Source organism: Strongylocentrotus purpuratus, unplaced genomic scaffold (assembly GCF_000002235.5).
Source record: "Strongylocentrotus purpuratus isolate Spur 01 unplaced genomic scaffold, Spur_5.0 spur5_scaffold_19, whole genome shotgun sequence".
NCBI lineage: Eukaryota > Metazoa > Echinodermata > Echinoidea > Camarodonta > Strongylocentrotidae > Strongylocentrotus > Strongylocentrotus purpuratus.
Window position 1 is genome coordinate 2,770,518 of NW_022145604.1, and position 21,342 is coordinate 2,791,859.

The 21,342-nt window shown below is 36.4% G+C and overlaps 2 protein-coding genes across 3 annotated transcripts in view; one reads left to right on the forward strand and one right to left on the reverse strand.

Annotated features, from left to right (window-relative positions):
* LOC100888329 (vascular endothelial growth factor receptor 1) overlaps positions 1-6,400 on the forward strand; it is a 59,699-nt gene extending 53,299 nt beyond the window's left edge. For both annotated transcript variants that reach the window (XM_030990033.1, XM_030990034.1), the window contains 7 exons: positions 139-252; positions 960-1,082; positions 1,578-1,651; positions 2,394-2,534; positions 3,472-3,577; positions 3,938-4,307; positions 5,728-6,400. In XM_030990033.1, coding sequence (XP_030845893.1) covers positions 139-252; positions 960-1,082; positions 1,578-1,651; positions 2,394-2,534; positions 3,472-3,577; positions 3,938-4,307; positions 5,728-5,762 — 963 coding nt within the window. In that variant the 3' untranslated portion in view covers positions 5,763-6,400. The remainder of the gene's footprint in view (positions 1-138; positions 253-959; positions 1,083-1,577; positions 1,652-2,393; positions 2,535-3,471; positions 3,578-3,937; positions 4,308-5,727) is intronic.
* A 5,946-nt stretch (positions 6,401-12,346) lies between these two features.
* Positions 12,347-18,713, reverse strand: LOC593140 (probable tRNA N6-adenosine threonylcarbamoyltransferase, mitochondrial). The gene is made up of 8 exons (XM_030990035.1): positions 18,457-18,713; positions 17,547-17,646; positions 16,521-16,681; positions 16,043-16,172; positions 15,301-15,508; positions 14,727-14,881; positions 13,922-14,124; positions 12,347-13,148 (listed from the first exon to the last, which is right to left on the reverse strand). Exons 1-8 carry the CDS (start codon positions 18,696-18,698, stop codon positions 13,073-13,075), a joined length of 1,275 nt encoding a protein of 424 aa, XP_030845895.1. The 5' UTR covers positions 18,699-18,713; the 3' UTR covers positions 12,347-13,072.
* Between the last annotated feature and the right edge of the window lie 2,629 nt (positions 18,714-21,342).

Consider the following 21,342-nt stretch of genomic DNA (forward strand, 5'->3'; position numbering starts at 1 on the left):
TTGATCCTTTCAGATTTTATTTTCACAATACTATAACCCACCATCCTCTCTATTGCTAGTATAAAGTGCGCACAGGCCTATTTGTTTCATTGCTCTTGAAGAAACAGTCATTCTTTAAAACCTTTTTTTTTATTACAGATTATTCCAGAGGAAGTTTTCTCCCCTCTCCAAGATGACCCTATTAATAGTCAAGATCTCCTATGTTATAGCTTCCAAGTGGCAAGGGGCATGGAATTCCTTGCTTCTAAAAATGTAAGACAACGTGTCTATTTGAATATGTTGAAGAATAGGTTGAGATTTCTTACTGAAATGAATTGGCACATAATATCATGGCTTAAAAAAACGAAACATGTCTCGAAAGTAATCAAACAGCTTTCATTTTATATGGGATCTTGCTAGCCTAGGCAGCTCCAAACATGCACTGGAAGTTGTAATTCAGACTCCAGGGGGGCGTTTCACAAAACTTGTCAGGTTTTTATGTGCCACTCCGCTTCACAAAAGAATCTTCCTCACCTTCGTGTATGTTAGATTAATGCATAAATTTGTTATGGATATTTGAAAAACACACTGGAAAGTTAAAAGCAGTATGCTGATTACCCCTTGTAGAAATTGTCTTATTTTTATTCATCTTATGAATTTTACACCACGTGTTAAGTGAATGTATGTACATGTAAAAAGCCTGTTGCTGCATGTATATTTAATAATAAATAATAAATACAACATTTGTTATGTGCTATCGATCTAGTAAGTTATTCTGAGGTGCAGATGGATAGAATTAGAATGAGTTACATAGAGAAATGAGAACAAATATGCATTGATATACATTCAACATATAATCAACTAAAATAACATGCAAACATATATGTCTTTAGATTCTTTTTAAATGTTTCTATGATTTTATTTGATAAACAACACTCTCCGTTTCTTTTAATAAACTTCAATTTGATCTTGTATACAAGGTAATTCATCGTGACCTAGCAGCCAGGAACGTACTAGTAACAGAAAACTACACCCTCAAGATATGTGACTTTGGGCTGGCCAAGCATCTATATGATGATCCGGACTATGTCGCAAGTGGCAAGGTACTTTTAAAATACTATTATTATTATTTATTCGGCAAAAACAAAGAAAATCGTTGAATACAAAACAAGAGTACATTTGGAAAGAGTCACATGGATGCTGGGAAAAGAAAAGGATTAGCTAAACAACTGTAACCTGCAGGTCTTCTTTTCCAATCCATGTGACTTTACAGCAATGGTAACAATAAAATGGTGAGGTATAACAATTTATTATTATTATAGCAATAATGTTTGATGCCTGTATAACACTCATTTCCACAGGGCAAGGTACTTAACTCTACCTTCGCCACTTGATATTTATCATTTATCACCATGTACATTTATATTATCATACTCTACTTTTGTAGCAAGAAAAAATTACCAGTGTTGCCAATTCGAAAAAGGAATAGTGATCTATGTAGCCCTTAAATACTTCCTTTCCTGCAATGGAATATGTATAATAATAAGGATGAACTTTATATTTCTCATATGTTTTCCACATCCTTCTCTCCATTGCAGCAAGGACGTTTACCTATCAAGTGGATGGCACCAGAGTCTATTTTTGACAAAGTATTCACAACATACAGTGATGTGTAAGTTTTCACTGCATGATAATTTACAATAATCATTTAAAGCCTGTCTGTACTCGTTTGGCCAGGGGGGATTTAGACCTCCCGGCACTGACAGGTGGTTATCTCATCAAATCAGCTCTCAATTAACATAAGAAAAAGCGAATCTTGGGGGACCAACAGGCACCGATTAGGCATTGCTTCCTATATAGAGGGCACATGTAGCTATGCATAGTGCAGTGAGGCTTTAAATGTTGCTTGTTTATCATCATATAAATAGTCTACCCTAGAGTAGTAACCTTAAAATTCTCAAAGATTATCTAACTCTAAATCCCTCATTCATAATACATCAAAATTATGGGGGATGAGTCATATTCACATTGTGCAATTTACCCAATTAAATGTTACAGTTGTTCACAATATTACTGGTGTTGATCGCTTTGAAAATTACCTGAGGAACTCATATGATCACAGTAGCTCTGATGTACATTTACCTTTACACTACATATATTTGTATGTATGTATTTGTTCCAATGTGGTATACTCTAGTGTGTTTACTGTTCTTCTTTTTTTACTGCACCTTGAGCATTAGTGTATATCATTACTACAATGATTTGTTTGGGTCAAAAGATTACATTGCTCTCTACATAACCATATTTCCATCATCTTTAAATTGGGCAGTATGATTACAATCTGGAAATATAGTCTCATATCCCCCTTAAAGTTGGTCACCGGTATATAATTATTTTATCATTGTTCTTATCAGGTGGGCCTATGCTGTTTTCTTGTGGGAAGTATTTTCTCTCGGTGGTTCTCCATACCCAGGGATTCAGATTGATGAGAAGTTCTACAATAAGATCAAGAATGGATATCGAATGAACGCACCTGACTATGCACCTCCAGGAGTGTGAGTAGCTGGGACTAATATAGTAATAATGACTGCTTTGAGAGACATAGTTGTTTTTATATGCTCAAGGGGAGGTTACATTGTGCTATCCCCTTGAGGCGTGCTGGGGGTTGATACCACGATGTACCCTCCCCGAGAGCCTATAAAAACAACTACCCGGTATGCCTCCAATATTAAAGCAGTCATTATAACTTTTATAGACCAAAAAGTGTGACTTACCAATCATGGTAATCAAGTTTGTTTACGCTATCGAGACCTAGTCTTAATAGGGTGTCTGATCGCGCACCACTCAAGTTTGTGTGCTAAAATCCTTCCCATTGAGATTGCACACATATATCCCTCTGCAGTCTAGATCTACACAATTAACACGTAAACCAAAGGGGATCGCAGTACTCAGGGCACTTTTCAAAAGACTATTGACTGGTAGGCTGGGCATGGCTAAAATCACGACTCCAATTTCGACCAATCAGATGGCTAGATCTCTAAAGTGAGGTATATAATACTTGTTAATCCGTCGACTACCAAATTATTGCATTCCCATTGGCTTTACACAGGGACAAGCCTGTTCACGTAGGCAATGGGTTCAAGCATAATTTATCCATTCATGACATCCGGCATAACAAGAATCTTGCAAAATGATTGGTCAAACTGAGGTCATATAACAAGAGAAAGATTGTTCATTTCATTTGCGCAAAAAAGGGATACTTCTAAATACTTCAGAATTCCAGCTATTTATCATATTATTCTGAGTATGAAAACTTTCAAGATGATAGATTAGTTTATTTCTGAATTCTGAATATGATAAGACCCTTTATCATGTATGTGTATATAACATATAAGACTATCTTTTCCATTTTCACTAATGTCGCAAACTGAATCTTTGTGTGTGTTTTGTAGTGACACATTGCAAATAACAAGAATATCTTTATTCTTTCAGATATGATACAATGTTGGAATGTTGGACACCGGAGCCAGAGGCGCGGCCATCATTCAGTATTCTAGCAGTCAGATTGGGTGATATGTTAGAAGCTAATGTTGCATCAGTAAGTATCCTCTAATAGATTGTAGGTTTACAAATTTACTTTGTTAACATTGTCATAATTTATATTAAATATTCAGAATTCTCTTTTCTAAATTTAATGGGATTTATCGGATTATGTTTTGTTTTGCATGAATTTGACTCATTTTGGACATTAATTTTGGCGATGAAAAGAGAAGTTAGGTGGAATGGTGCTTGTACACAATAAAGACACACTTTTTCCAACTTCATTCTCTTTTTGGTAAACATTTCACTCTGTCACTGAATTGCTTTGTTCATATGTTAATTAACTTAATTTTTGTCTTGCATATTGTCCGTATTTAAAAATATTTTTCAATTATTGTCAAACTTGTTCTTTCTCTAGGACTATATAGAGCTGAATATGCCATTCGAACAAGCGAACAACGAGATATTACAAGAGCTTCCTTCTCCACACGAGCACACGCCCCTTTTGCAGCCCCACCCACCAACCCATTTCAAACCATCTCCGGCAAACAGCACCCCCAACACACCCCCTGTCACAACCCACATGGTGCCCAGTGATTCTGGTGTATCTGCACAGGACCGGGACCCTTCACTGCCCAGTAATGGGATGGGTAGTCAGCCATTTTTGTCGAAGGATGCTGTTCAGAATAACACCACTGTCCAGGAGATTAATGAATTAGAGGAGGAAATGAACTCGCATGAAGATGACGTCTTTCTGGCTCCAGAAGCCACTACTAATGGATTAACAGGTACACATACTGAAGCTCATCTTACAGTATGAGATATGAACAAATTAAAAACCTAGATCCTAGGTTATATCAACAGTTTATTTGATACTTGTTACTCTAGACCCATGCATAATAATATGTGTGATATACTTGGTTGATGTGCCCATCACTTGCTTTTAGTGTAGCACTCACGATTCTGAATCATTTTCAGAAAATTTTAATGCTGCATTCTGATGTATGGTTAAAGTATATTTTAAGTGCCTATTTTTTTTAATTCTTTTGTTTAAAAACAAACATGTTTCAACTTTAGTATCATTTGATACTACAATGATTTACTGAACAAATATTTTATGACCCCAAAATGGAGGCGAAACATACTATTGCCATTTCAAGAATATGTGAATTTTATTGGAAAAGTACTAATTTGTCATGAACTTAATCTCTGCAGATGTCACTCCATTTGAATCTAAATGTGAGGGTTTTAGAGTGTTTACATAATGTGCAATACGGAATGGAATATTTAAGTACTTACAATCAAGAATAAAATGTTTTTTAATCAGCATTGTTATATATCAGCATATTTGTTAATTTTGTGATATTTAGTTGAAAATGGAAGCTTTCATAGGTTTTCCTATTCCATGCAACTTGGGCAGAGATCTGTTGAACACAATTATTCAACAATGGATTGAGTAGATTTGTGAAGATTTCGCTCACACAAAAAGACATGTAGAGGCTAGGAGTGCACAGCAATTCTCAAAAGTTTGTTTGTATACTGTACTCTTCCAAAAGTGCCTTGTTATGAACTTTCATGTTCACTAGTCTCTTCATTTAACATGATTTCTTTCTTTAAGTCTCTAAAAATGTATGAAGACTAGTCACATTTTAGTCAGTGTCTATGGGAACTGTGTTGACTTACACGTAAATGCATGTAAAGCCGGGTAATAATAATATGATTGCAGGGCCCTCAGGGAGAACAGTATTAATGCTGATTAAGCTCACCTGGGAAAGCAAGACATATAATTATCATTATTGTTATTATTACCCATATATATATATATTTTTTGTAAGAAACGATGTTCTCAAGAAGTGGTTTGACAATGTTCTACTGATAACATTAATGGTGTAAACCTAGCATAAGGATGCAAACACACATTTTGTAAAATGTTGTCCTTCTAATTTGTTTATATTATGAATGAATAAATGAAGCAATGATTTAGAAAAGGTTTATCTAATCACAGTTAACATGCACTATTTAGATATATCCAGAGAAAGATCATAACTGCAGGGTGACGATCTTCATCGGCTGGTTTTATTATTATTTCATTTTTTTGCATTTGGCTGAGCCCACAACGATGCGTAAATTAATTTGTCAGGACATATTTGTGATGTCCATATTTCTTTACTCTTACCGACTGCAATTTTTTTTCTTCTTAAACCACAGGATTTCGTGTAAATGCACAAAACACATGGTTATGACCAACCAATCACTGCATCGCTTGTTTGCACCTCATCTTCTTTCGTTTGCCTTCTTCACCCTGACCTCACCTCCTCTCTATGTATTGTGCTCTCAGCTTTCTCTGCAAAATGTGGCATGTTCGGTGCTTTTGAACCACATTTAGCATCCTTTTGCTTCTGAACTATTTTGTGTTGCATGTTGAGTTTGTGTCTTGAAAACAAATGTAGCGTGCTTTTGCAAATGAGCTATCTGATTTTGCATGTTGAATGTTTGTCTTAAATCCTCAAGTAAAGTCCTTTTGCTTCTGACTTCTATTTTTCTATGGATTCAAAATTCTGTTTTTTAAGCCAGTGTTTGCATCTTTTTTTAGTTTGTGTTATTTTATATTTATTTCTTTGTGAAATCTAAATTCATTGTGGCTGTGCTCACTTTCCTTCTATGTCCAACCACATGTACTCTTCTTTTCTTGTACCTTTTCGTTCAGACTTCTCTCAAGAGAGGACCATATTTTCCCTTCATGTCAACCTATTATTTCTAGCCCCTTTAAAAAAACCTACTCACAGAGGCTTTATCTGACTACTTCTTTATTTCAGCCAGGAATTTTCCCCATTTGTCAAAAATTATCCTGAAATTTGTTTCTTGTCTTTTCTGACCAGGTAATCAGGTATGCTACATTTTATCTGTTTTATCATCTCCCCAATTATAGTTTGCATTATGTATTTGATATTTTCTCTTTTTTCTCATCCCTCTCCATCTTCTCTGCCCTCTCTCACTTTCTGATCTTACTCCTGTGAAGATACATGGAGCAAACTATTTACCTCTCACATTAAACAATGAAATTTGCTGCTCACATTCACCCCATTAAACTCATAAGACCTTTAACTATGACATAAGGTTACTCTTGCTATTAAACATACATGTCACTTAATGATACTTTTATAAACAGGCTTTGTATTTTTAAGTTATGTAAAAAAATAATGTGCAATAGCTTAGAGGTACATTTAGATACAAAATGTATTTGTATGATAAATTGTTATTTTTTAGAGCATGTTCTATTACATTGTAGTAGTGTAGTATGATTTTAGATACATATAAAGAGATTATTCAGGGAATTAATGTGTGATTGTGCCATTGCCAAAGTGCGATGAGAAGTTCTTTCATCATGTCAAATCCAAAGTAAGAGGATACAAATTGATAAAGATGCTGTCAGTCACTAGGATTTGATATACTTGATCTTAATACAGAAACATTCCTGAATGATGTTAAGTGTGTGGGTGTGTCTGCGTGTGTGTTTGTTTGATTACAGTATTCTTTATCTTTCATGACATTTTTTTTTATTGAAAGCATTTGAAAATGAAAAAAGTAGAGGCTGTAAAGGTTTTACTGCAACAACAAGAACAAAATTTGATTGATGTTTTGTAAATTGGTTGGATGAAGTTGATAAGATATTGAGATGTGATCAGAAATTTAGGTTTAAATCATTAAAAGAATATTACAGAATGTCATGACCCTCATTCCCAAAGGTCATCTGAAAAACCTTCCCTAGTGTGAAAGAGGTATGGTACACTATCACAAATTCAGTTTAGTCCTTTACTTTCTACACATGTACGTGGATATTTATTATGTATCATGTACAGTGCTTGCTTTATGATTGTAAATTAAGTTATCATCATGAAATTTGTATCTGCATAATCCCCCAGTTTCATGAAAGAGACCGACAACACACCGCAGAGTAACAGAGTATGAAGTTATGTTACACCAAATGACCAAGAAGAGGTTGTTTTGGAGCTTGATTTAAAGTCAGTTTTGATGGTGTGACTGTGATATAAATATGCATGTTAGAAGAAGAAATATATATTTCTTCAACATATGATCCAAAGAATCGGATAGCCTCTGAAATATTAATATGCATCCATCCCCCAACTTCTTATCCCATATTTCTTGTGTAGAGTTCTAACAGCATAACAAATAAATTTGCAAGATAAAAGTATTTTGATTATTGTAAAATGCAAGATATGGTCAGTAGATTTGTGTCAATCGAAGCACCATTTGACACATCCTCTTTTAAAATGTTTAATGTCAATTAAACTTAGAAATGAATTGATTGATTGAATTAGGACATTCATAGTACTATTCTTTAGGGATGTGCTTGTATTTTTTATGTGATGCATGTTTAGATGACTTGTAGTTTGTCAAAAATATCTGTATATCTTTGCATTTTTGAACATGATCATAACTTATTCCTTGTGTATCTCTTGTGGAAATGTAAATAATTTTGTCAATTTTTCAACTACTATAATGCATTCTTGCCTTGAAGATTCACTTGTAGACGTGTACATGTTTTTAATGAAATTTCTAATTAGAATTTTCAGGTACCCAAATAGCGGTAACACATTTACACTGATAAATGTAGTGTCCATTATAATTATGTATGTAGTAAAATATACTGTAAATATTACAGTTCAATATATTACAAAAATATATTTGTAAAGATAGATTATGATAGAATGTATGGAAAGTAACTGCGTTCTTCTTGCATGTGTTTTTTAATGAATTTATTCAACTCAACTTTTTATGTTCGTAACTACTTAATCTCAATTCTTCCATTTTTTTCTCTATAGTGGACAATTTTTTTAAAGGTTAAGCAAAGATCTTTTATCCCTTCGGAACGATAAACCTGTACTTCAAAAACGTTCAGTACCATTCTACTGATTTACACTTTTATTACAGTTTAAATTTTGACGTCAAATGTTTAGGGTTAGGATACGCTCTTCAATTTCTCTCCTTCTCCTACGAATGAATAAGTATTGCAACCAAAACTTATAATTATATCATAGATTTTTAACAAAACTGGTGCTTTTAATTTTGCACTAAGTCAAGGAAGTGGAAAACTAGGAATTACTTTGTGTTTCAGCTTGTGAATAGTCAGTAGTGGTTATTGCAAAAAAGTGTGATTTCTATTTTTCAGCGATCAAAAGTATTTTTTATCCATTTCTATTGGGAAGAGGTTAAATGAACATTTATGAGATCAGTGTCCAACTCTATTACACACCAGAATAATGTAGAATGATTGTTCCACCATGAAAGTTCATTTACCTATTAATCATGACGAAAACTCGTCGTTTAAAATTGAAACCCCCATTTGACTTTCACCATTTCTACTTGTACTAGAGCTGAGATTGTGATAAGCCCTAAGTAAACACTAGCGCTGTAATCCACCCCCACCGAGACCTTGATGAGGTGATAGCGAGAGAGAGATAAGCATGATACAAGGGGAAAGGAAGGGAGAAGGGAGAAAGAGACACATGCAGGGGTTCGCTGCCAAAGTTAAAATTGTTGTTATATCGCCAATTATGGGTCATTTTGCTTCGTTCGAACTTTCATTTTGGTCTTCATCTAAATTATTAGTGACTTTAGGACATGAAAATATCTTAAAACAAGTAAAATACTTATTTCCTACTTCTCATTTCCTTTCAGGCAGACCCCAGTAAGAGTTTGTTTACACTAGTATTACGTAAGATGATGTAGAGTCCAGCTGCAATCCAATATCTTAATCTCTCACTCAAAGCCTCAAGGCTCTGTCCAAGTTTTTAACGAGAGAATTGAAAGTGGGGTAGTGAGACCCCATCAGATTCCCATTGGTGCCTGTGTAATAGTAGAAGCTCTCTCAAAGTTTTAACGAGAGAAACGAAACTGGGGTATTGCTACCCCACCAGATTACAAAGTTTTAACGAGAGAAACGAATCTGGGGTAGTGCTACCCCACCAGATTACATTGACTGCTGTGCTATAGTGGTGGGGTATAGTTTTAACGAGAGCTTTTCGTAATGTTACCCTTTAAAGCCATCGATTACCGGTACTAAATTCTCATATTCTCCATAGGGTTAGTACAGGAGCCACCCTGTTCCAGTAAGTAATAATGGTAAAGTAGGCCTATTCCTTTGAATAGTCCATTCGAACGTTACTGTTTAATATACATGTACACTATACATTGCCTATTCCTTTGATGTAGAATGTAGATAGAAATCGTTCACATGTAGTCCATTCGAATGCTACTGCTCCAATATATACTGTACATTGACTGTAGAAGCCGAGAAGGGAATTCCCCTTACAGATTTTTCCTCTCTCTCACACACACACACACACACATTCACATGCATGTAGATACATGTATGTATGAATAACCGAAGACTGAAAGAAATACATATATATAACCCATTTGTGTGTTGAAAATGATGAAATGACCACCGTTTCCATGGAGCCTCTTATTCTAATTTCTCATGTGAAAGACATTTTATACTTATATGGTCCTTTTGAATATATATATTCCACATTAAGAGCAAACCATAATCCGATTCTTTATGTAATGATATAAAATGCAATGTTAAATCAGTACCTTTTATTTAAATTTTATCAGTACCCGTGTGCAGTTGATCAGTACAATCTCAGTACACAGTATTTTCATGATTTTTGTATAGAAATAAGGACTACATTCCACACTGAGTATATGATTGTATATGTCCATCTTATTATACTGATTGATATTATACATGTATGTCAACTATTTTAAGTCAAAATAGCTTGAATTAAAATATAAAATTATGCACTATATTGTGGTTTGATGTGTGTATTTGTCATAGAGGTCATGTTTTTTTTTTTTTTTTTTTTACATTTTAGCACGGTGGCATACTTCAGCCAATGGCTGTTCTTCAGCATAGTCGTACATATAAAAGCAATCACAATTTTACAAAGAAACATACAATATAGATTAACATGGTTTACATACAAAGTTAAATAAAACATACACACGTATTCACTTTTTAACAGATTTGCCAGGTAGGGAGAAAAGGAAACAAGGAAAATTTCCCCAATAAAAATAAAGTAGTGTAAAACTAGTTGAAAATTAGTGACAAAACAGCACAGAAATTATTTTTTTTTTACTCTTTTCGACTCTGAATATATTTTTCATCGATGTTTTGTTCCAAATCCTTAGCCTAAACAGTTTTTTATTGGTGTATTTTCCTTTTTTCCCCCCATAGGAAAGTTGTCTAGTTTTCGAGAAAATACCTTAAATATATAGAGGAAATAGCCGAAGTAGGTATATGCTTTTGCAAATGAAAAACGTCCAGGGATGCAACAGGAAGAAAGGCAGAGAGTGAAAAAGAATGAAAAAAAGACAGAAAGGATAAAAGATTAAAGAGAAAGGAAGAGTTGGCACGAGAGATACAGAGAAAAGGTGGGGAATAGGGACAGAGAGAGAGAGAGAGCGAAAGAAGGGGAGGTGGGACAGAGAGAATTTTTTGAAGAAAATCATTAGCAGAGCATTGAGAAAAGAAAATCATAAAATTGAGCATTAAATGTGGTCTAATAATGATATATGTGCAAAATGTGTGCTGTAGTAGGTGAATAATGTTGTTGATAAGGTAATAAGAATCAGTGGAACAAATAAACCTAAACCTTAAATCCCCACTGCACTACTTATAGCAACTTGCGCCCTCTATATAGCAAACGATGCCTAATCGGTGACCATTGGTCCCCCATGATCCTCTTTTTCTTTTGTGAATCGAGAGCTGATTAGATGAGATAACCACCTGTCGATGACCATGCAGGGAGGTCTAATCCCTCCTGGCCAAACTAGTGCAGTTGGGCTTTAAATAACAGAAACACAACAAAAGTATCATTCCGACAAGGACCATTTTTTTTCTCTGTGTAAGAATATTCTTTATTGCAATGTATACAATCTCCTTGATACTCGACTAGCCCCATTCCTCTCTCTTATCTCCAGCTGCCACTTTACAAGGCAACTAGTGACTGGTTAACATTGTATTCTGACGTGAAGTTCTGACAAGGATTTCAAAATGTATTCCATTTCTTACATTTGATTTGATGTGAACAACTAGGCCTGATGAAAAAGTGATGGAATCCACCTAACAATGGGTTCTTCTGCGAAGCCATCTAATGTTAATTATTAAATTTTAATTTTTGTATCTTCTATCTCACTCATGTCGTTCTTTTGTGTACAAGGCAGACCCTTTTAATATCATTTCATTTTTTGGCACTAGCGCACGTTGAGCATTTGATTTCAAGTGAATTTGGTGCCGTATGAATCTTTCATATCAATATTATCATTATTTTAGGCTGACAATGTAAAACAGAAAAATTATGCAGAATATTTGTAGATGAAAGATCTGACATGGGTACATTTTTCTGAAGATGAACTCCTGCATCTGGCTTTATAATATCTTCACATGAAAGACAGTTTGAACTTAGTAGGAACTCTAGAATTAGTTTGTGATATTTTGATGAGGATTCTTTATCCGACGGGACAGCAAGCAGCCGCCCAAGTAATTGTGTGTCAAAACTGAGCAAAGCATTGTGGTGTCCAAGTACCTTTGTCTCCAATATCAGTACTGAAAGCTATTACAGTGTATTGAAAATATGCCATTGATGATATCGAGGGGTCAGTAAGACAAAGAAGTAACTCCATTTTGAGAAAAAGTGGTTTATGTGTCATTGAGCACTTGTGGGAGTTAAGTCTATGTTTCACTAGCCATTGACTTCAATGGGGTGTTTGGTTGAGTTAAGTCTTTGTGTTTCCTGGAAATCCCACATTTTCTGAACATTTTGATACTCATATCAGATACTCATTTTGGCAAAATAAGGAGTTACGTCTTTGTGTCACTGAACCCTCGATATGCAATAGGGAGAATTGCTAACGTTGGTTGCCCTGATTACACAGTTGACAGATGTAACTGTCTTGATTGATATAAGATGTCATTTGATCAAGTCTGCTGGTTAATCTCCCCACCAGTAATTGAATCCTGTAATGTTGATAAAGGCCTTCCTGACTTCATATGAACACATCTCTTCAAATGATGCAATACCAGTAGTCTTACAGATGTTTGGCATGATATCTCCCCACCAGTAACTGAATCGTTTAATGTTGATAAACATCTTCCTGACTTCATATGAACACAGCTCTTCAAATGATGCAATACCAGTAGTCTTACAGATATTTGGCTTGATATCAGAAGTTCATGGAGTTAGCATCCTCAACAAAACTTCGATCTTCCTATGAATAAGCCTGTATGACGTGGGCCACCGTCTTACAAATAGTTACGATTGATCCAAATCGATCGCAAGTTCTCCAATCAATCACAAGTTTGCAGTCTCCTATTTCTTATGTACATAGTTGTGATCGAAATCAATCGCAAATAAGTACAGGGCCCTGGTCAAAAATACAATCCTCTCTTCAAATTGGCAATATATGTTGCCTTGAAGTATTAGGCTTGGTACTAGAAGTCCTATGTTCAGCTCTGCCAGCAGTTTCCTCACCAAAACTTGATTCTTTTAATCTTGATGTTAGCCTCTGTGACTTGCTCTGAAATATCCTCCCCAAGTGGCATCCTACATGGAAAAAAAGAAGAAAAAGAAAAGAGTATAAAAGATATCAAGAGAATAAAATGGGGAAAAATATTGACTGTTCCTCAAAAAAGCAGGCCTAAATAAGTGTAAAGAAACTGAGCAGTTGGAGTGGTAGCAGAGGGATGAGCATGTAAAAATGTCCTTTGGCAAGACATTGATCTACATTTGCCACACTCCACCCAGGTGAAGTAAATGGGAACCTGGTAGGAATTTATTCCTTGAAACGCAGCACGTGGTAACAGCTACACTGCTAAAGCCAGGGTAATTGTGCTGCATTATTGTAGAGCGCTTAGAGACTTCTGATAAAGTAAGTGTTACGGGCTATATAAGCAAATATAATTATTATTATTAAAAATGAGTAGATTATATAATATATTACAAAAACCTGGTAAATCTCTTTCTTTTATGTAGTTCAGTAGAATATATACTAAATGTTTGATAGTTTCTGCGCTCTATAAATGTATTATTATTATTATTAATATTTAAAAAATCATGTATTTATAGAAGGGGCAATAAGTGATATATTTAACCTAGATGCAACAGTACACTTTTTATAGTTTTCTTGCTGCTGTTGCATATTGTGGTGGTGTTGTAACTGCCATTATTTGTGTTGTAGTTGTTAGTAGTGGTGGGTCATGTTGGTGTGTTCGTGTTGATATTGTTGTTGTTATTGTTGTGGATTGTGGTCATGGTGGTGGTGTTTCTGGTAGTGGTATTGGTGTTGTTATTTGTGGTGGTGTGGTTTTGTTGCTTACTTTGGTTGAAATCTTAGGGACTGGGGATCTTCAGCGAAGCCCATATCCAGTCTTAGTCTTTCTACCCCAGCCCATGCTATCATCACTCCATTGTCTGTACACAGGTACGGTGGTGGGCAGATGAGTTTGTACTTGAATAGACTCGTGGTGAAGTCTAGAGCCTTGCGAATGTAATCGTTGCTGGCAACACCTCCAGAAACAACCTGTGGAAGAAAATTGAAATTCATTTTGTTCAGATCTTTGAAGAAAACATCCAAAGCATTAAATTAATTTGAAATGAAAAAGAGCTTTATATCGATAGCATATATCATAAGGCAGGAGTTTGAACAACTACTATTGTAAATAGGTAATAGTGAAATGTGTGATATTTTACCTCCTACAAAGTAAGTCCATTTGAAACCAGTTATTTCATTCTCAACAAGTCAATTCAAAATTTGCAATATTCTTTCATGGGTTGGCACATTTTCATGGTAATGAAAATTAAACCCGATTTAGCAACCACCTGTACAAAAAATATAAAAAGACCACCTATCTTTTAAGATTTAGGATCTAAAAAAAAACCCTCATGACTTTACAAACAAAAGACTACTGTAAACGTGGTAATATTTGCGGTGCTTTAAATTTTGCAGATCTCGCGCTAAAGTTGGTGTCCTCGAATATATATGCATGACTTCTTATGCAAGTTTTGAACTAGCAGAATTGCGTGCAATGCGAATTTAAGAACCTGTGAATATGTTTTGGAATCGCTCAGCGCGAAAAATTAATCACGCAAAAATAACAGTGTTTACAGTATTTGGGTACCTACCAGGGTTTGGTTGCCTTCTGGAATCAATCCAGTCTGCTGACAGTAGAGCATGGCCCTAGCAATCCGGATAACAAGGTGCTGAGTGACTTTGTGCTGGAAGGATGCTGCGATGTCACTGATGGTGGCTAGATGGTGGTCATCAGATGCAGTCAAACCTTGAGGGAAAGAGAGAGACAGAGAGACAATGAGAGAACCGTTCTAGTCCCTGCCACATTTCACTACTTAATCAACCATGACTTCAAGGATAATTTTTTTTCAAAATGAAATTGCAGAACTATAGTACTCAACATGAAATGTGGTACAGTATACACTATACAGTTAAACAACTATATTATCCATACCCTTCCCAAGCTTTGTAATTGTTTAAGTATGTGAAATTTTGATTTGTCCCAATTTATGTTTCTTTAGAATGGGACATAGCAAAGCTTACATCTAAAATTATTCAGCAAAGGCCTGGTCTAACTCAACCAGTCCATCTTTCATTCCTGATTTACAAAAAAAATCATAATAAACGTCAAATTGCCAAGGGTATGAATATTTTAGTTGTTAACTGAACATGCAAGACTTGACATACCTTGTCTGACTTCATGATGTTGTATGAGCCAGTTAGCCATGTTCTTCAGACCAGCAAAGGAGAAGTTACAATCCCTGTGTCTACTCATAGGCACTCCTCGCTCTATTAATAACCTGAAGTTACCATTCTCAGCCATCTTCTCTATCGCTTGGCCTCCGCACAGACCTAGGCAGTCAGGATGGTGCTGCAGCTTCAGTCGTCTTGCAACCTATCAGAGAGAGAAGAGAGAGGGAAGAAGGGACGGAGAGAGAGAGAGAGAGAGAGAGAGGGAGAGAGGGAGAGAGAGAGAAGAGTGAGAGAGAGATTAATAGGGAAAGGGGGTACAGAGGGGATACAAAAATATGAATTATTCATGTTCAGCATAGCATTCTCATCATATTCATCATCGTCATCAGACTTAACATATTTTATACATATTATTGTCATCATTATCATTCATTATTTTCACCAATGTCTCATCATCATATTCATAATTATCTGCAGCATCATCATCATCCTTACCATCAACATGATCATCATAATCAACATCATCAAACTAAGCAATGCAAAGCCTGTCAAAATTTGGACAAAGAAAAACACGCCGAATGTCACAAGATATCATTAGAAAAGTTATTTGCAACTATGCTCATTTCCAAAGACATGAAAGAGTCATGATTTTCTTTCTTGATATCTTACTTTGTCAAGATAATTCACAAGCGCTTAGATTTTCAAACATCACAAAAGGGGGAGGGGGATTTATTACCTTATCAAATGCCTCGCCAGGGGCATCATCCCACGTCACTCCAAGCACCTTGAAATCCCCTACTCCTCTCGCTACAGCCAGGATGCAGTTACCACCAGAAACCAGAAGCACCAGAAATGGGAAATCTACTCTGCAAACATAATACAAGAAACCTGTTAGACTTGTATACATTGATACACATGCACATTACTCGCAAAACGATGGATTTGCGTGATGCGAGAAAAATAGAAACCTAAGTATATGAATTTTATCTTTCTCATATTGTCACCTCTAATAATATCCAAAGTCATTCGGAAGCACATAGTGATATTACCAGAATATAATTATATAAGAGAGTGAGACTCCATACGGTGGATTGGGTAAGAGAATAGTTAAAAGAAAGATATGTACAGCACTCTCCTCTGTACCATTATAAATTTAAGAGCGTGGGCCTCCATATACTGGATGGGAATAAGTGGAAGATAAGTATGGATCTTACCTCTCTACCATTCTAACTGTAAGGGCATGAGCCTCCATATGATGGATGGGTATAAGTGGTAGATGAGGATGGCGGAGCAGCATATCCTTGGTATAGTCCAGACCAACCCGTAACGATAGAGGCATGCCAGGCATGGTGCTTAGTGCTACTGCTGACAGGTCCTAGATGGAAACAAAGAGAAAGGTAATGATAAAGAAACATAAACATATACATCAGCAAAATGAGCTGGCCTCGATAGAAGCTAATAGAAGGTTTACAATGATTTTTCTTCCTAAGCTTACCGTATTTGCTGACGATAAGGCCGCACCGCCGCATAGGCCGCACCCCAACTTTGACATTTCAAAGAGGGTAAAAAAAAACTAAAAAAAACATACGGACAAAACAAAATAATCATAATTTTCTCGAAAACACTATTTTTTTTTTACAAACTGATACCAAATTCATCAATGTTTTTATAATTTACCGGAAGTTTAGCTAAATAAGTGATCACAGGCAGATTTGGTGTCCGATATACCCCTTCCACAATGTACTGTGTAATGCGAAACTGCATAAAATGGAAAAACAAAAAGGCGACTTCGGATGGATGTTCGCGGCAGCTCCGTTAAAAGGGTCCCTTCCTTTACTTTTGCAATGCATTGGCACGAACTTAGATCAAGATCTATCGGCAAATGTTGTGTTAGGACGTTTATTTTCGTCTTTATGTCAACAATGCAAGGTAAAATTGTCGGTAAGATGTGTGGAAATGTCCTGTACCCTAGTGGTATAGTTATTTTACCGTTTCTAGTCCCATATGTGTAAATTCGTGCTGGTTTTGACTTTTTAAAAAAAATTTTTTTTACTCTTTCGTCGTAAAGGCATGATATTTTCTCTTTCAAAAAAAAAATACTGCGGCCTTTACGCCGGCAAATACGGTATACTGAAATTTTTGTCTCCAACTGTTTATTCTCTGGTAATCCTCACAATTCCCTCATTCACTGCTCTTGATATTAGTCTGAATCTTTTTAGAATGAAAAGTTGACCTTTCACCTTCATTTCAATCCCAGCATCCTTGATGGTCCCTTGAACCACGGGGTCAATGAACTGTCGGTGAAGGGCTTGGGCTAGGGGCGGAATGATACCTCCATTCCTAAAAGGAAAAAAAAGAGAGGCATTTTGGATGAAAAAGATGTTTAAAGTGGATATCAAATTGATATTGGATGGAAGCACCAATCAATGTGTAGATAATCATTATGATATTAGCCCACTGTCTCCTAAAACCATATGGTAGCTGTGTTAAGCCATTGAGAAAGATGAAGTTCAGTGCTCCACAGGTTAATATTCCAATCTTGTATAGCCCATAGCACGTTTTGAGCTAACATTGAAATGCACTTCTAAAGACCTATGGGTGAGACTTTCTTCTTTTTTCCCCCTTTTTTTTATGGGGGGGGGGGGGTGGGGTGATTTTTACTCTTCTTACAAGGCAATAAAAACGTTTTCCTTCTGAATAGTCTCCAAACAAAGAGATTATAAAGAAAATTTAGGAAAAGTGTTTACATCATTTGTAATGGAAACATCCTGTCAAAGGAATTACGTTTCTGCACTTGATATAACTTTAATTGTTTGAAAAAAGTGGAATATTCTGTATTGAAGTGAACCTGTATTGAGTGTTTCACAAAGACTAGATCGACTTTATGTTGGAATTAACTATGGGAGGATATTCATGACACTGGTTGCCCTCACCATTGGTTTCTCAAGAGAGGTCACAAATCTACAGAATTCACATTTTTTGATAGTTTATTATTGAAGGACAAAACTTTATCTAAAGATCATAATTTCAAAGGTTAATTTCCTCTAATTTTACATCTAGTTCAAACTTTTTAAGGGCATAAATCTCCTGCCGTAGTTTAAGTCCAAATGAAGTCGATCTCAGTCTTTGTGAACCACCCCCAGGTCTTACTTTGCATGGATCCTCTTCTGTGTATGGAGTCTTTCAGCGAGGACCCTCCCGGTCTCATCCATCACAGCTGCTCCTGTATCATCACACGTCGTCTCAATCCCCAGCACCAGCCTGCTATGACTGTGCCTCTCATGATGTCTGCAAAGCTGCTTGGTCAGGCTGGATAATGATGTGGGACGTCTGCATCTCTGAAGGAGATGCGAAAGGGGCGCTTTGCAGGTAGAGATGGTCGGTGCAAACATTTCGTTTGTCAACTTTCATCCACTTCTGATGATAGATAGAAAATGTTAAAGTAATAAGTAACAGGTAATAATAAGGAAATTTCTATTTCCCATAGTTATACAAAAATTCAATCAAACATGGACCCTGAAAGGATGAATGTAATTGTAGAGTGTCTGAACGATTTTTCAATTAAATTCCTCTTGGATTTGATTGTGATGGTTGGATAATTGAAAAATTATGATACAAGACTCAGGAGCAGATATGTTTCTATGAGTTTATATGACCCTTTTGAAATAAATTATCTATTTCGTCATCAATAACTATATACAGTAGGGGCGCTGATCCGAGAATGAGGATCGTCAGCAACCTGAAAAATAAGGATCGTACCGAAAAATATTGCTGCGGACGTTTTTTTTAACCGGCGCCCGGCTGGTTTCAGTTCCCTGAACCGCGCGGTGGCGATGGAAAAAATGGATTCTGCCTTAGAAATGACCCCAATTCACTGTCTACTTTGATGGGTTGTCCGCCTTCCCGAGGATTTATTGCTCATAACGTGGAAGTCTCCGTATAAAGTCAATGTAAAATGAATCATGAATTGCCATGACAATATTCATATCCATTTTCACTGTTTCGGAGGTAGTTTTCGGCCTAGCGAGACAGTTTTCGGCCACATGTACAAAGTCAATAAGAAGCAAGCAAGCGCGCTGTGCGTTCCCCGCTGATATATAGCCCTAGCGGCAGTTTTCGGCCGGTCCGATGAATGCATGGTAAAATCCCTTTAAAAGACATTGCATAATAGCATATCACATATCACACACATACCATAACATATGCCAGAGTCACTGAGGAACTACATTTGCAATGGAAAATATATCCTTAAATCACATTTTAGCGATTTAATCGGCGGTCCCGCTACCCGAATCTGAAAAACTGAGTATCGTACGCGTATATGTAAGGATTATGGGTAGGCCTACCATAAAATTAGCTGTATTTCAAGTATTTTTCAGATTTAAAGCCCTATTTTGTGTGCGTCGCAAGCTCAAAAGTATCTCATCGCATGTATTAAATCGATGCAGCCGGATACCACAGCGCAGACACGATATCTCTGTCTAATTCAGATTCCAATTTCTGATCACTGCAGAGGTATAGGTCTATATATAGTTTTCGGCACGGTGAGCTCAGGCGTGGGATACCTGCTCCGGCCGCTATAGTGCTATAGAGATCAGCAGGGGAACACACAGCGCTTGCTTGCTTATTGACTTTGTACATGCGTTCGAAAACTACTTCCGAAGCAGTGAAAATGGAAATGAATATTGTCTGATTTGTCATGGCAATTCATGATTTTTTTTCTGGGATTTGTTTTGGTTTAGATCTAGATCTAGTATTTACTTCATGATTTGAACAAGAAATGATAATAAATAGATCTAGAAAGTAAAGAGTAAAAAAATGGCGGTAGTGTAGTTGCGTATCCATTTTTTAGCAGTTTAATATCCATTCTAAATAAGAGAATTTTAACCCAGTTGTTTACTCATTTAAATCATAATCATATAGATTTTCCACCTGAATTTGGATCACATCCAACATCGGGAAGCCTAGATCTACGTTTAGGGCTTCGATGTCGACGTCGTTGCTCAGTACCATCTCTACACTGTAGTCCTGCACCTCAAACTGAAGCTATCAGTCCAAAATTATGCAAACTTCTCATATGGTTTATGGTATCGTGGATGCTCGTAATACATAAACCATTCGAGAAGTCTGCATATTTTTGGACTGATAGCTTCAGTTTGAAGTGCGGAGCTATAGCGTAGAGACGGTACTGAGCGACGACGTCGACATCCAAGCCCTAAACGGAGGCTTCCTGATGTGGGATGTGATCCAAATTCAGGTGGAAATTGCGATAGACCCTAGTCTAGAGTAAAGGAGCCCGTTTTCGGCCACTTAAGACAAAATCCTTTTTTTAGGACCCTTTACTTCCTATTTATTATCATTTTTTGTTCAAATCATGAAGCAAATATTATTATTATTTAAACAACAAAAGAATCCCAGAAAAAAATCACGAATTGCCATGACAATATTCATTTCAATTTTCACTGTTTTGGAGCCAGTTATCGGCCGAGCGTTTCAGTTTACGGCCGCATGTACAAAGTCAATACAAAGCGCTCGCGCGCGCCGTGCGTTTCCGCGCTGATGTACAGCACAAGCGGGCGGAGCAGGTATCCCACGCCGGAGCTCCAGAGTGCTCGCCTGGCCGAAGACAGGCACAGCGGTGATCGGAAGTTGGAATCTGAATTAGACAGAGATATCGTGTGTGCGTTGCGGTGTGCGGCTGCATTGATTTAATACATGCGATGAGATACTTTTGAGCTTGCGACTAGCACAAAATCGGGCTCTAAATCTGAAAAATACTTGAAATAAAGCTCATTTTATGGTACCCATATTTCTTACAGACACGCGTAAAATACTCGATTTTTCAGATTCGGGTAGCGGGACCGCCGATTACATCGCTAAAATGTGATATTTTAGGATATATTTTTCATTGCAAATGTGGTTCTTCAGTGACACTGGCATGGTATGGTATGTGTGGGATATGTGTTATGCTATTGTGCGATGTATTTTAGAGTGATGTTACCTTGTATCCAACCAATCGGCCGAAAACGGGAGCTG